The sequence below is a fragment of the Pseudorasbora parva genome, chromosome 1 (assembly GCF_024679245.1).
Source record: "Pseudorasbora parva isolate DD20220531a chromosome 1, ASM2467924v1, whole genome shotgun sequence".
Lineage (NCBI taxonomy): Eukaryota > Metazoa > Chordata > Actinopteri > Cypriniformes > Gobionidae > Pseudorasbora > Pseudorasbora parva.
In genome coordinates, this window is record NC_090172.1 from 47,921,306 (window position 1) to 47,934,639 (window position 13,334).

The 13,334-nt window shown below is 37.4% G+C and overlaps 1 protein-coding gene across 10 annotated transcripts in view; it reads right to left on the reverse strand.

Annotated features, from left to right (window-relative positions):
* mark2b (MAP/microtubule affinity-regulating kinase 2b) overlaps positions 1-13,334 on the reverse strand; it is a 64,381-nt gene that overhangs the window by 17,395 nt on the left and 33,652 nt on the right. For 9 of the 10 annotated variants that reach the window (XM_067443594.1, XM_067443535.1, XM_067443525.1 and 6 more), the window contains exons 5-14: positions 10,781-10,846; positions 10,516-10,586; positions 9,044-9,100; positions 5,991-6,227; positions 5,751-5,879; positions 3,351-3,450; positions 3,103-3,215; positions 2,870-3,008; positions 2,646-2,785; positions 463-551 (exon numbers count right to left, since the gene is read on the reverse strand). In XM_067443594.1, coding sequence (XP_067299695.1) covers positions 463-551; positions 2,646-2,785; positions 2,870-3,008; positions 3,103-3,215; positions 3,351-3,450; positions 5,751-5,879; positions 5,991-6,227; positions 9,044-9,100; positions 10,516-10,586; positions 10,781-10,846 — 1,141 coding nt within the window. The remainder of the gene's footprint in view (positions 1-462; positions 552-2,645; positions 2,786-2,869; positions 3,009-3,102; positions 3,216-3,350; positions 3,451-5,750; positions 5,880-5,990; positions 6,228-9,043; positions 9,101-10,515; positions 10,587-10,780; positions 10,847-13,334) is intronic. The other variant, XM_067443543.1, reaches the window with a different exon arrangement.

Sequence of the window (13,334 nt, forward strand, 5' to 3'; positions counted from 1 at the left end):
CTGGAGCTAAACTCTACAGGACAGATATAATGGATGCTGTTATGTTTGCAATATACATGCAACTAATAGGTTTTCAAAGGAATTCAAACTCGGGTTATGGACATTTTCTGTTTTATTTAGTGTGTGGGTTTGAATGAGATGGTACTCCAGGAGTCACTAATCTAGCTGAAATCCAAGGGTGACCTATGCCAATCTGGCACAACTCGGCCTTTCTGAGGATCAAAAGCATGCCAGACTAGGCTCCATGGCAGGTAACGGCCAACAGCACAGAGACAGGAGATAGAAGTAGACTGTGCGTGTGTGTGCAAAACGGTGACTGGTTTTTGTTAATGATCTTATCTAAAGGGATGAACTGTGCCCGTATGCAGGTGTGTGTGACATAGGAGAAAGGTAGGTGTTTTCCTGTACTTTGCCTTTGAGATTTACAATCTTTCAACAAATGTGGTGTGTCTTTGGGTGTACCTGTCCTTGCCGTTCTGCACTCCCAGAGTGGCTCTGTCAGAAATGGGGGAGTTTCTGCTGCGGCTTGTGCCCGTGGACAGGATACTATTCTGAAATCACAAACACATACAGGTGCAAACCAGTGTTAATATGATTAAATTAATAAGATGTTTTTTTGTTTAATAAAATAAGGCTGAAATAAAATATAAATGTTTTATTTTTAAATACTTTAACTTTCAGGATTTTTTAAGGCAACTAACTAAAATAATAGAGTTATATAACAAACTAAAATTAAGTAGAGTTTAATTTGAAGTACTAAAATAACTAAACTGAAATAAATGACAGCTAAATAGAAATATAAAATAAAGTAATAAACCTGCAAAAAGTAATGTAACAATTAACAGAAAAGTATCACTATATCAAATTATACCAATAAAATATGGTTCAAGTTGGGCTGAAAAATCGATTAATCACTGTAATGAATGTTTTTTTAATCAAATTGTATACATAAAAATTAAGCTTGCAATCATAAATATATTTACATTGAATCTACTTAGATCCAATTATTTTAATGAATTACAACATATAAAGGAACACTACACAGTTGAATCGTTTTTATTGTAATGATTGTTATTTTAATTATTACAAATAATATTTCGATATATGCCATCTTTTTACTAGACTATTTTGATAAATGCGCGTTTGCATTTATGAGCTCTGGAACTGCAACAGTAATCCAAGTATGGGTGTGGAGCGATTAAAGGAACCATGCTATGAACAAAGCAAAGGACAGCCCTGCTATGAACACTGGGTGAATGTTTAATTATGAACTAGATAAAAAAAACAAATCTTTCTATTACTAGAGTTTTGAAAATGTTTGCACTCTCATTCAACTTGTAGTTACAACTGCTATTTGGTTGGTACTCATAGAGGGCCTATTTCATAAAATAGTATTTGCACTTTCTATTAAGGGGAAAAAAAGAAAAAAAGCACACCATCTAAAGTTGTGCAAACCCAGAAACTCCAAGTATGATGTGGTGTGTGAAAGTTCAAAATAGTATCCTCTGTAGCATTTTCACAAAAATAACTAGAGAGCAGAGAGCCATGAGCACTGGCCGTGCCAAACATCTCTCAGTCAGAGAGTGTACTTCAACCCTGGGCAAGCCCTTCCAGCCATCTGCTGACTGAAAAATATCAGTGTGGAAAGCAACAAGCTTTCCAGAGCACCCCCGTGAAACTGAGAACAGAAGCAGTAGTTAAGATGTTTAAAAATTACCCTGCTATTATGTCAAAAGCTTCCTCAATCCAAAATGTAATTGCATGTTAAGTACATGGAAACTGAACTAAAGAACATGACGTGACTTTGCTACTATATTAGTACTGTTGATAAGGTTGAGTGCCCTATGGGGCTGTTTTGTATATTGTTTAATTTTAGCATGTAAAAGATCTACAAGCACCGTGTCTATATAAACTTTCTAATGGCCCCTCTTTTGCATTATGTTTTATAGGTTGACTTCTTTTTTTTTTGGCAGCTGAGAAGGGAAATGACAGGACTAGAGGGAGGCACAGGAATAGGAAAGGACACATGCTTGTTGCCCACATCAACGGCACAGCTCAAATCTCGCTAAACAAGTTTTCGTTCACTTAAAGTTACATTTTGCATTTCTATTACCCTTCAAATCGCGCAAACTGAAATTGAAAATACATCCAATGGAAAATAATATTTAGCAAAACTGCAATGGAAACTTTTGGTTCTTTTTTTCACATCTACAGGTCTTTAACCTGTACACATTCTTTAAAGCTGGTGCAGTATATTTGGACAGAAGATGATACGAGTTCTTTATTTACTGCCCTATTACATTGCACAACTCAAAAAAGGTTGATCTTTTTATCCAAAAATGTAGAATCCATAGTTCCTCAGTGAAATTGCGTACTATAACCTCCCAGAAACACCTCATACGTGGCAGCTCCCAAGGGCCTTTCCTTGCCCTTAACGCTTGGATAACATTCCTACATATCCTACTATTAAAAATAATAGATTAATAGTTATCTTTAAACCGATATTAAAATGGATTTTTTTATACTGTTCATAAAAATGTTGTGATGTTTAAATTTATTAGTAGCATTTAAGATGACTAGATGATTTGTTTTTTGTTGTTTTATTTGTAAATTTGCACATGGTATTTGAATTCATCCGTACTTACAGTAGAGGGTGTAGAACTCTTTTTGCGTTCACTGGAGATCACTGGACTGGGTGGAACTTTGGTGGAGCTACTTGAACCTTTCCTCCCAGAATCCTCCACTCCATGCTTGTTTTCTCCCTGAGGCCTTTTTGAGTATGAACCTGAGGGATGAAGGGGAAACGGTGTAAAGACAAACATGCGTTTTACGAGGGGTTTTAATTTACAAAAATTCCCCATCAACTCACCCTGATCTGTCGTTTTTCTGACGGGTTTCTGAGTGGATGACACGCTGCGCTGTACCTTGTGAGGTGGAGAAGGGGCGTTGCTGTTAGTGAGGTCACTTCCTGGGCGTGGTTTTAATGACAAGCTGACACCCTCGTCAAGCTGCAAAAAAGAATTTTCAAAGATGCATGAGAGCAAAGCAGTTTTCTCATCATATTTTGATGCCTCTAACTAATGTGCTTATGTATGTGGGTACCTCTGAATTCCTATAGTCAAGCAGCAGATAGGTTGCCATGATTTCATTGTATTTTTGTTTGATGAGAGAGTCCTCTATATCCTCTTGAGGGAAACCCATCTGAAGCATTATGTCTGAGTGGGCAACATGCACACAATGTCATTTTAATATATTTAATACAATGTCATTTCAACGCGGTTTCCTTCTGTATTATTATTTTTTTAGATATATTCTAACATCTAATTATTTCAAATGTGCGAGAGTCACACCTGTTCTTCTGGGGTCTTTGTAGTCAGGCTGGGGCTCAATGTAGGGCTTCAACTCATCGTCTTCATGACCTACATTCATCCAGCGATCCTTCATGATCTGCTGCTGAGCCAATGGCACACACACAGAAAGAGAATGAGAGAGATGGTGAGGGAAGCACAGATCTTTTTTTTTACAGAACAATACTACAGATTGCAGTGCAGAATTTTGCTAAAGATTTGCTTATCTGAATGAAGGTAGAGCAATACCAGTCATTTACATGCTTTAATGCAAATATAAAGCATTATGAAAATGTAACATGTCCAGAGGTGGACAGTAACTAAGTACATTTACTTGACTACTGTACTTAAGTACACTTTTTGAGTATCTGTACTTTACTTGAGTATTATTTTTTCTGGAAACTTATGACTTTTACTTCACTACATTTTAAGGACAAATATCGTACTTTTTACTCCACTACATTTCTATCAAGGTCGAAAGTCGTTTCTGTAGCAGCTCTGAAAGTCGGTGGATTTTTTTCCTTTTTTAAAAAGTTTTTGTTGTTGTTGTTGTTGTTGCAGACAGTCTATCAGTAATCTCTCTTATAGGGTCATATACATTTTCCCAACATTTTTTGAACACTGATCAGTTTATAGCAAAATGGAATAAGACGGTTCTTCGGCACAAGTCTGTGCACCCATAGCCATACTTTGAAAGTATGTTTCAGTAAAAAAAACAATAAAAAAACAGATTAGTTTAGTTGGCATACACATGATCCATGTCTTATAAAATATTAACAATATAAACGTCTGGGAGAAAGAGAAGAGTAGTTGGGAGAATATCGGAAGTGTATCACTGTATTGGATCCATGCATTTGGCCTTAAAGTGACAGCAGTTTTATAAAGAGCTTTGTAACTTTACTACAAGTATTGAAATTAGTTTAAGTTAGTCATATGCTAGTACCTCAGATGGAGCATCACTGAATGGCTTAAACCATGATGACAGTGTGCATTTATACAACAATAATAAAATAATGCATTGGCATAAAAAAGGAAATTTACTTTGATACTCAGTACTTTTGAAAACAAATACTTCTGTACTTTTACTTGTGTAAAAATCTATTTTTACTACTTTCACTTGTAACGCAGTAATATTTGACCAGTAGTACTTTTACTTTTACTCAAGTAATAGAATTGTGTACTTTGTCCACCTCTGAACATGTCATCACTTTCCTAGTATGAATCAGAAGGGGAAAATATAGAAATGTAATGCATTTTAATAAATCAATTTATTTTAATTAAGTGGCTCTCATCAAGGGGGCTGGTCCCCACTAAGGGCCCTCAGGAAACCTCAAGATTATATATATTTTTAAAACAACACAAGCATTAAAATAAGATAAAACAATTCAAGAGCAATACATTTCATATTTTTATTTCACTCCCTCTTTTTGTTTCCTTTGTAGAACCAAAAATCCTACAATCTAAGAAAACGGATATATGACATTTTTAGATCTTGACAAGTGATGTCGATTTTTTTTATAAAATCTTAAATGCCATAGGCCCTCTGAATAATGTTGTGGACAATGGAGGCCCTTGGAATCAAAAAGGTTGTGAACTACTGTTTTAAATAGGTATAGTATATATGCACTACAACACTCACATTTTTTGAACCAAATTTCTTTTGGAGCATTTTCACACTCAGCATACATGAGTCCATGGCTACAATCACACTGTCAATTTTTGGGACTGACAACAGCATTTTCCTACAGCTGTGAGTCTCAAAATGTCCCGTTTGAATATCGTATATATGAATGTGCAATGGAAGTCGAGACCATATTCTCTCACCAGTATCCATAACGACAGTGACCAAAGCAATATAAAAGATTTTGATGTCCATAGCACTGAAAAGTTCAAATGAGCCAAAAGTTCATCCATCAAATCTTCATTAACCGACAGCAACTTTTATATCTGGGTGGAGATCACAAAACTGACGGGAGCCGCTGCGGTGGAGAACAGTGACCGGATTTAAAACCTTTAGATGACTCAGCTCATATTCTGGCTGTGAGTTACAGAAACTGAAATCACACATGAAAACCTGCAACACTCGGTAGACACGTGTTTTTGCAGTGCAGAGCAACTCTCTCACACTGCATGACGTGACTAATTATCCAATCCTGTCCTGTCCACGCAGTGTGGTCTTTCAGACAATGCGGTTGTGAGTCTGAACTGTGTGTGAACATAAACGTACATAAGGACTCAAACACAGGGCTGACAATAATTTGCTGTGTGAATGTAGCTCATGTACTCTTTTAAAACCCTTAATATCTTGTGCTTAGAATTCAATGATGAGACTATACTTTATTGTTTGTATTCTAACCCACAGTCAGATGTCAGATATACAGGTTTAAATATGTCTAAACCGACCGAGCGCACCTCCAAACTTCCCCTCTTGGTAGGATTGAGGATGAGAAACTTCTTCAGCAGGTTCTCACAGTCTGTGGACATGTAGAAAGGAATCCTATACTTCCCTCTCAAAACACGCTCTCGCAACTCCTGCGTTATAGAAAGAGAAATACAATGAGAATGATATATTAGAAAGGAGGAAGACAAAAAAAAGGACAGAGACAAACAGGAACATTAACACATATCTTCATTGTCCCTCACCTTCAGGTTCTGTCCATCAAAAGGCAGTGAGCCACTGACGAGCGTGTAGAGTATGACCCCTAGACTCCACACGTCCACCTCCGGCCCGTCATACTTTTTGCCCTGGAAGAGTTCAGGAGCGGCATACGGCGGGCTCCCGCAAAACGTGTCCAGTTTATTGCCAACCGTAAACTCGTTACTGAAGCCAAAGTCAGCGATCTTTATGTTCATGTCAGCGTCCAGTAAAAGATTCTCAGCCTTGGGGAGAAAAGAAGGATAACAAGCTGGTAAGTAGAAGGCTTTAAAAAGAGAAGAGTTGGCACTTGATATGGAGAACAAGAAGCGTATGGTCCACCGATGACACAATCAGCAACACACACATCTCTCTTTTTTTATTTCAGCATTGAGACTATTAGAAATGTCTGTTTCTCTTATTTCGGTGTTTGCCCAGCTTTTCCTAATGAGTTCTCTCATTCTCTCACAATATATGTGTGTGTTTGAGAGAGCCTTGAGACTTGCCTTCTGTGCTGCCACTCAACATCTACACACCAACTTTAGCCGCGCGGGGAAGCCGTGTTGCCTAGCAACAGATGCGGGGTGCTAACTGGGCTCGGTTTGCAGAGTTAAATATTACTCTGCCAACAGAGCCAAACTTTTACAACATGCAAACACACAGCAACAAAGAAATGGATGAGGAATGGGCAGCATGAACGCCTAACAAAGGTGCTATTACACTGTCACTTAAAATTCCAGACTGAATGTAGCTCTGCTGTATTTAATATATCTAATCTGCATGCTGATTGGCTGCTTGGAACGTCATGTCATAGCCTTTAACCAAAAAAATTTCACTAAACTCATGAAAGTGAACAAGTGTTTCCAAAAGGATTTTCTTTTTGCATCTGGGGCCAATGTTTAATAACACAGTGCTAGGTTCTCTTCGATTTGGAGACGAGTCAAAGTAAAAACATTAACCTAGTATGAGATTAAGACTGATTTGTGTAAAAAAATACTGACTCATAAGTCTAATTTGTTCAAGAATCAGACTATACTGGTCACACTGTATACACACTTCAAAAGTTTAGGGTCAGTAAGATTTGTTAATGTTTTAGAAAGTCTCGTATGCTCACCAAGACTTTTATTTGATAATTTTATTTGTTAAAGGTCCTGTTCTTCGCGTGTTTTCGAAGCTTTGATTATGTTTACAGTGTGCAATATAACATGAGTTCATCTTTCGGGTGTAAAAAACACAGTATTTTTCACACAATTTACTTATCTGTACAGCGCTGTTTCCTCTGTCCTAAAAATGGCCTGATGATTTCCTTGTTCTATGAAGTCCCTCCTTCAGAAACACGTAACGAGTTCTGATTGGGCCAGCACTGCCCGTGTTGTGATTGGACAGCAGCTTAGCGCACTTTGCCCGGAAAGGTCCCGCCTCTTATCTTAACGGGGAGATGCAAGTGCTGAATGCGCGCTCTTCTCCACGTGGGAGAGCAACAAGACCACGCCCCCTTTTTTGTGTGTTCTTGTGGGCGGAGGGTTAGTCAACAAACGGTTCTAGTGACGTCATTACATCCCTGCACTTCCTGCTGTAGTCCAAACCGGGCGTTCGCTGTAGGCTTTGAAAGGGAACTTCTGTTAAATAAAATATCTCGCTTGGCATTGAACTTTGAGCTTTATAATTTTACAGGTATTATTTATGCTCTAACAGCAACTTTACACACTAACTAAAGTTTGAAAGATGGAATCGCGAAGAACGGGACCTTTAATGTTTTAGAAAGTCTCGTATGCTCACCAAGACTTTTATTTGATCATTTTATTTGTTAATGTTTTAGAAAGTCTTGTATGCTCACCAAGACTTTTATTTGATCATTTTATTAAAACAGTAATATTGTGAATATTGCTAAGTTATTCTTTTTTAACTTATTTTTTTAAATGTAATTTATTTCAGTGATGGTCTTTAATGTCACATTTTAAAAACAATTCCATTATTTGAATGTTACTTTTCTGGGGCAACTGGCACTGAATACAACACACTAATCAACACACCTGTAACTTGAAAGAGAAACACGATATAGACCCTGCAATCCAACCTGAATAGCCAGAAACCTCTTTAGCCACAATAGAGGTGTGTCTTAATGCTTTACACACACAAACACACATATGCAGCACCTATGACATTTGCAAATCTTTGGTAAGTGCTCTATTATTTATATTGCTGCTCATATTAAATCAATATGTCAAACATTGCTCTTTTTTATTTTAATCAATACAACTCAAGCATTGTCATTATTTAGTGTGTGTGTGTGTGTGTGTGTCTGGTATTCCTTATGTTATATGGACCAAATGTCCTTAACAAGGATAGTAATGCCAGAAAATGTTGACTTTATGGAGAATTTCTTTGGTCCCCATGAGAAAAACAGCTTATATATCATACTAAATTAAGTGTTTTGAAAATTAAAAAATGCTAGGGTTAGTGTAGGGAGTAGAATATACCGTTTATAAAAGTATAAAAAGCATTACATCTATGTGAAGTTTGTATTAAACCTGGAAACTAGTATGCGTGCATGTGTGTGTTTGTGTGAAAAAGAGACAGGCCGATGGAAAGAGAAAGAAAGAGGATCAGACACTATGCAGGATTTCTGGGGGTCCTGAGTGGGGCGAGAGAATTACATGAAGTTAAGCATGGAGACAGTGACTAACTCCATGGTACAAGGGTCACTAGGATGAAGGTTTGGACCAATAAGCAACTTCAGTATGTGGGCAGAGTATCATCATGGGAACACTTCATCCAGAGAAACACTTCCTTTCATCTTAACAAGGAAAATATCTGAGGTCAGCAGCTCCAGAGTTCAGAGTACACTCATGATAGCGTGCAGATGTGTGTGTGTCTGTTTGAACTGAGGACTCATTCCTTCACCTGGACTTCTGTAATAGACTTTGATGACAAACACAGAAGAACTACTAAAGAAAATCTTAAAGATGAAGGTACGGCTGAATGGAGATCATCCTGCTCAGGGCATGTTTATATGTAAAAGGCCCCAAGGGCCCTCACACACATGCACAAGCATTCTCACCTTGAGATCTCGGTGTACAATACACTTCTGATGGCAATACTGCACAGCTGAGACAATCTAGAAAGATAAAGAGAGAAGGTGTGGTGACTAATCAGAAGAGTAGGTGAAGTCATTTTGGCTGCTGATGGGAGTTGTTGCTCTTTAATTGAGCTGTTCTATCATTAATTAAACCATTATACACACGCATGCACGCAGCTGTGTTAATGAGCACACAAAGACACGCACACGCACACACAAAGAAGTAGAAAAGGCCCATTTAGCACCACCTGCCACACACACTACTGTTAAAAATGGTATATGCTCACCAAAGCTGCATTTATTTGATTAAAAATACAGTAAAAACTACACTTCATGTAGGGCTTAAGGTGTATTTTGAAATATTACTTAAAAAAACATTTCTATTCAATATATTTTTAAAATGTGATTTCTACTTATTTTAGCAGCCATTACTCAGACGTTAGTGTCACATTATCCTTCAGAAATCATTCTAATAAGCAGATTTGCTGCTCAAGAAACATTTATTATTTTATCACATTTGACTGTAACTTATCCTTGATGGAAATAAAGGTATTAATAAAAAATAAAAAATTGTACTTAAAGCTACACTGTGATATTTTCCCATCTAGCGGTATAAAGGTATATGATAATCCAGTGAATATTAGTTTCTGTTCCTCTCGATTCTGATTTCGTTTTAACTCCTACGGTGGCCGATTGAGTCCAAGATTAACATGGCTTCCAGTTCGACCTCGTAAATGACTGCCATCGAGTGTTAAAACGCAAAAAGCGAAGCTTGAATTTACGGGTATGTCCCTCTTTGGCTAATGTACTTTCAAGATAGAGGGCCAACATGGCGACCGGCATTCGAACCCCTCACCCGTGTGTATTTTCAATGGCATATTATAAACTTAATAATACTTTATTACTTGAAAGAAGTAAATATACATTAATGAGCACATATATTTTTGAAAGAACTCATTGTTTTTAGCTAAGAATAAACTACTAACTGTTGAATGGCACAAATAAATGAGGTTCAAAAGGCTAAGTCTAAAACCATAATACAAATCTGGAATTCTAAATTTAATTTACATTTTGAAATAAATAAAACAGAAATCAAATTAACAGTTCTTTATTCAAAAAGTTCTAAGTTCTATGTAACTAATTAAATAAGCAAATGTATGCCGCTAACTATGTGGACTCATTAGTACAGATGTCAGATCACACAATGCAGTTGAGATCATTCTCAAATCATGCTGGAGAACATAATCATCAGGTTTTCATGCTAATTCATGATTTTTTTTAATTAAACTTTTGCACTCAAATGTCACCCTGATGATATAATACGCAAATTATATATTACAAAATGCAGAACAGAATACAACATTTTTACTAGTGGGCTCAGACTTGGATCTTATTGTACATACATGTGAGCTTTGACACTGAAGTATGACTCACTCACATGCACTCACACTGACCTGTCTAAATTTGGCACGAGCTTCCTTCTCTTTCATCCTCCCGTGAGCAACAAGGTAATCAAAAACCTCGCCTTGGAAATGGAAGAGGGGAACATTGCAATAGAGTAGAAAATGACAGGGAGGCAAAAGGTAAAGAAGGAATGGAGGAGAACAGAAAGGAGAAAGGAAGATGTGAAAATAATATTATTATATAAAATGCAGTGTCCTGATTTTTAGTTCCTGACATGATTGACAGCTGGCAGTTCTAGTCTTTTAGACTACTCACCTCCACTGGCATATTCCATGACTAAATATAGTGTCTTGTCCGTCTCGATCACCTCAAATAACTTCACTGGTGGCAAAAAAGAGAGAGAGAGAGAGAGAGAGAGAGAGAGAGAGAGAGAGAGAGAGAGAGAGAGAGAGAGAGAGAGAGAGAGAGAGAGAGAGAGAGAGAGAGAGAGAGAGAGAGAGAGAGAGAGAGAGAGAGAGAGAGATGATCACAAATCAAAACATGTAAGAGAGATCTCTATTAAATAATTTACACTGACATTGTGTCCTATACAAGCAGGGTACAGCAGCAAGCGATAATGTTAAGCACTTTTTTGTTCAACACAACAAGGAGCAAGTGTCATTTTATTGATTGATCTTTTTTGTCTCACTGTTGTGTCTTGCTGGATAGCCCACCATAAAATCTTATTGGTCCAAAATCTTGCATGAATAAAGTTCTGCAGGGATGCAATATGTTTTGTAAGCCAAAACCTGGAAACATTGGCATTTTAGCTTTTCCGGTTAAATCCGCCTGACATCAACAGGCTTGTTCGACTTCATGCAGCACTTTTCAGACCGATTAATTAAAGCAGTGCATGCCGTTTAGAAATTTTGTTCGACTTGAGACAGCACCAACGCCACGTGAATGTCACATATGCCATCAAAGCACTACGAGATCTATTCCAGAGCAGCCGCCTGGTTCATTCTCCACAGCTTCTCCAGAGCGGCTGCACAAGCTCTGATGTGGCATAGCTGTTTCACGACTGGACGGATTCACCGCATGATAATCACATGTTTCGTGTCTATTCTGACACCTTCAGCTACACTAATGCTCACAAAGCAGTTCTTTATGACAGCAAAACCTCTTTGCTTGTGATGTTATATTGCGTCATATTTGTCAAAAATACTTCATCGATAGTGTACTCTTATGTTGAACTTTATTCTTGTTCAAACAGACGCAGTATTATGTATTAGGCCAGGCCTACCTAAAGTATTGAATGAAATGTCTCTTAAACATCTGTGTATTTGACAAATATTGCATTTATTTCACAACTGTGATAAAGTGTGGAGCTCCGTTGCGCTCCTCTCCGCCTGCACGCGGCAACACTTGTCGATCGGTTAGCCACAGCCAATGTCGAATGTTGTTTTTTTTTAGGCTCAATGGTGGTGACGTTGAAGTCATTTGACTCTGGTGAAGTTCGTTTCATAGCCTACGTTTAGCATTTAATTCTGCAGATTATATTTAGGCTTCAAAATTCATCAAATGTTAATTTGAGAACATTTATGAATCATAAATCTTTGTTAGTCACAGGGCTTATTTTCTGTAACAATCCAAAAGCCAATGGAAATATCTTTTGGGGAAACCAGTTTGGCCTACAAAAACACACTGCAACACTCTATCAGAAATAGCTAGCAGTGACTTTGCTGTGTGCAAAATTTCACATTCCATGTATAGAAAAAAAAATTACCCGTCACATCTAGTTGAACTGTCACATTTAAAAAAAACTAAAAACCGCCTAGACTGTCAATTAAGTGTACCAATTTACACAGTTTGTAATCTTGCATATTTTCAGAGACAAAACTTTGCTATATGTCTTTTTAAATAGATCTGGAGCGAAAATTACTTGTATCAGACTTGGTGTGAACAGACTTTATAGAAAAAGTATTCTATTGGGGTTAACAGTGCCTACAACTGGTGTTGAGAAAAAAATCCTTATGTTTAGCTTTAGCTTTACATAAAGCCTTAGCTTTATGTAGCACATCTACACCTCTAAAACACAGCATTATTAGTGCATGGAATAACAGATAATGAGCTATGAAGGAAAGCAGTGGTGATAAACGCATTTCTTTCCATATGGAACGCTACAGGCTTTGCAATGGCTGCTACAAAACCCACCATTTCTCTCTTGACATAGTAAAGACTACATTTACAAACTGCATTAAAATTGAGTTTAAAAAAAAGTCTCATAAGCGACCATAAAACCCACAAAACCAGTAAGAACAAAATCTTAAAGGGAAAAAATCAAAATGTTCCAAATCCAAACAAACATCATCTAATAAAGGGAGATGCATTAATAAAGAATAATTAGAAAAACAAACGGGCATTAGGAGTTACATTTTAAAGCTCAGAGTTATTCCATTCATCAGTCTATTCAACAAAAACAGGCCACTACTGTTTGACATTAATGCAATGAATAAAATACATAATCCCTACTTTGTGTGTGTCGCCATGGAAAGATCAAGGAGCGATTCAGATCAATCAGCTGTGATTTTGTGATGTGATACCAGCACAGCCGCACTCGGCCATTGAACAGAGAGAGCAAAGGCTCTCTGAATCAGGACTGAATCCTCAGTGTTGCATCCTCAAAGGGGGCAGGTCTTTCCTTTCATATTTCAGCTCTGCGCTTTGATATTTATGAACACAAGCTGAGCACTAATGAGCTAGCGCTTCCGTCAGGACCTCCGACACAGCACAGGCAAACACACACTTTTACACTTAAACACACTGTTCAATATATCAGTATCTGACTTTGAGCGAGTGCACATCACCACATATCAAACAGTCCATTTCT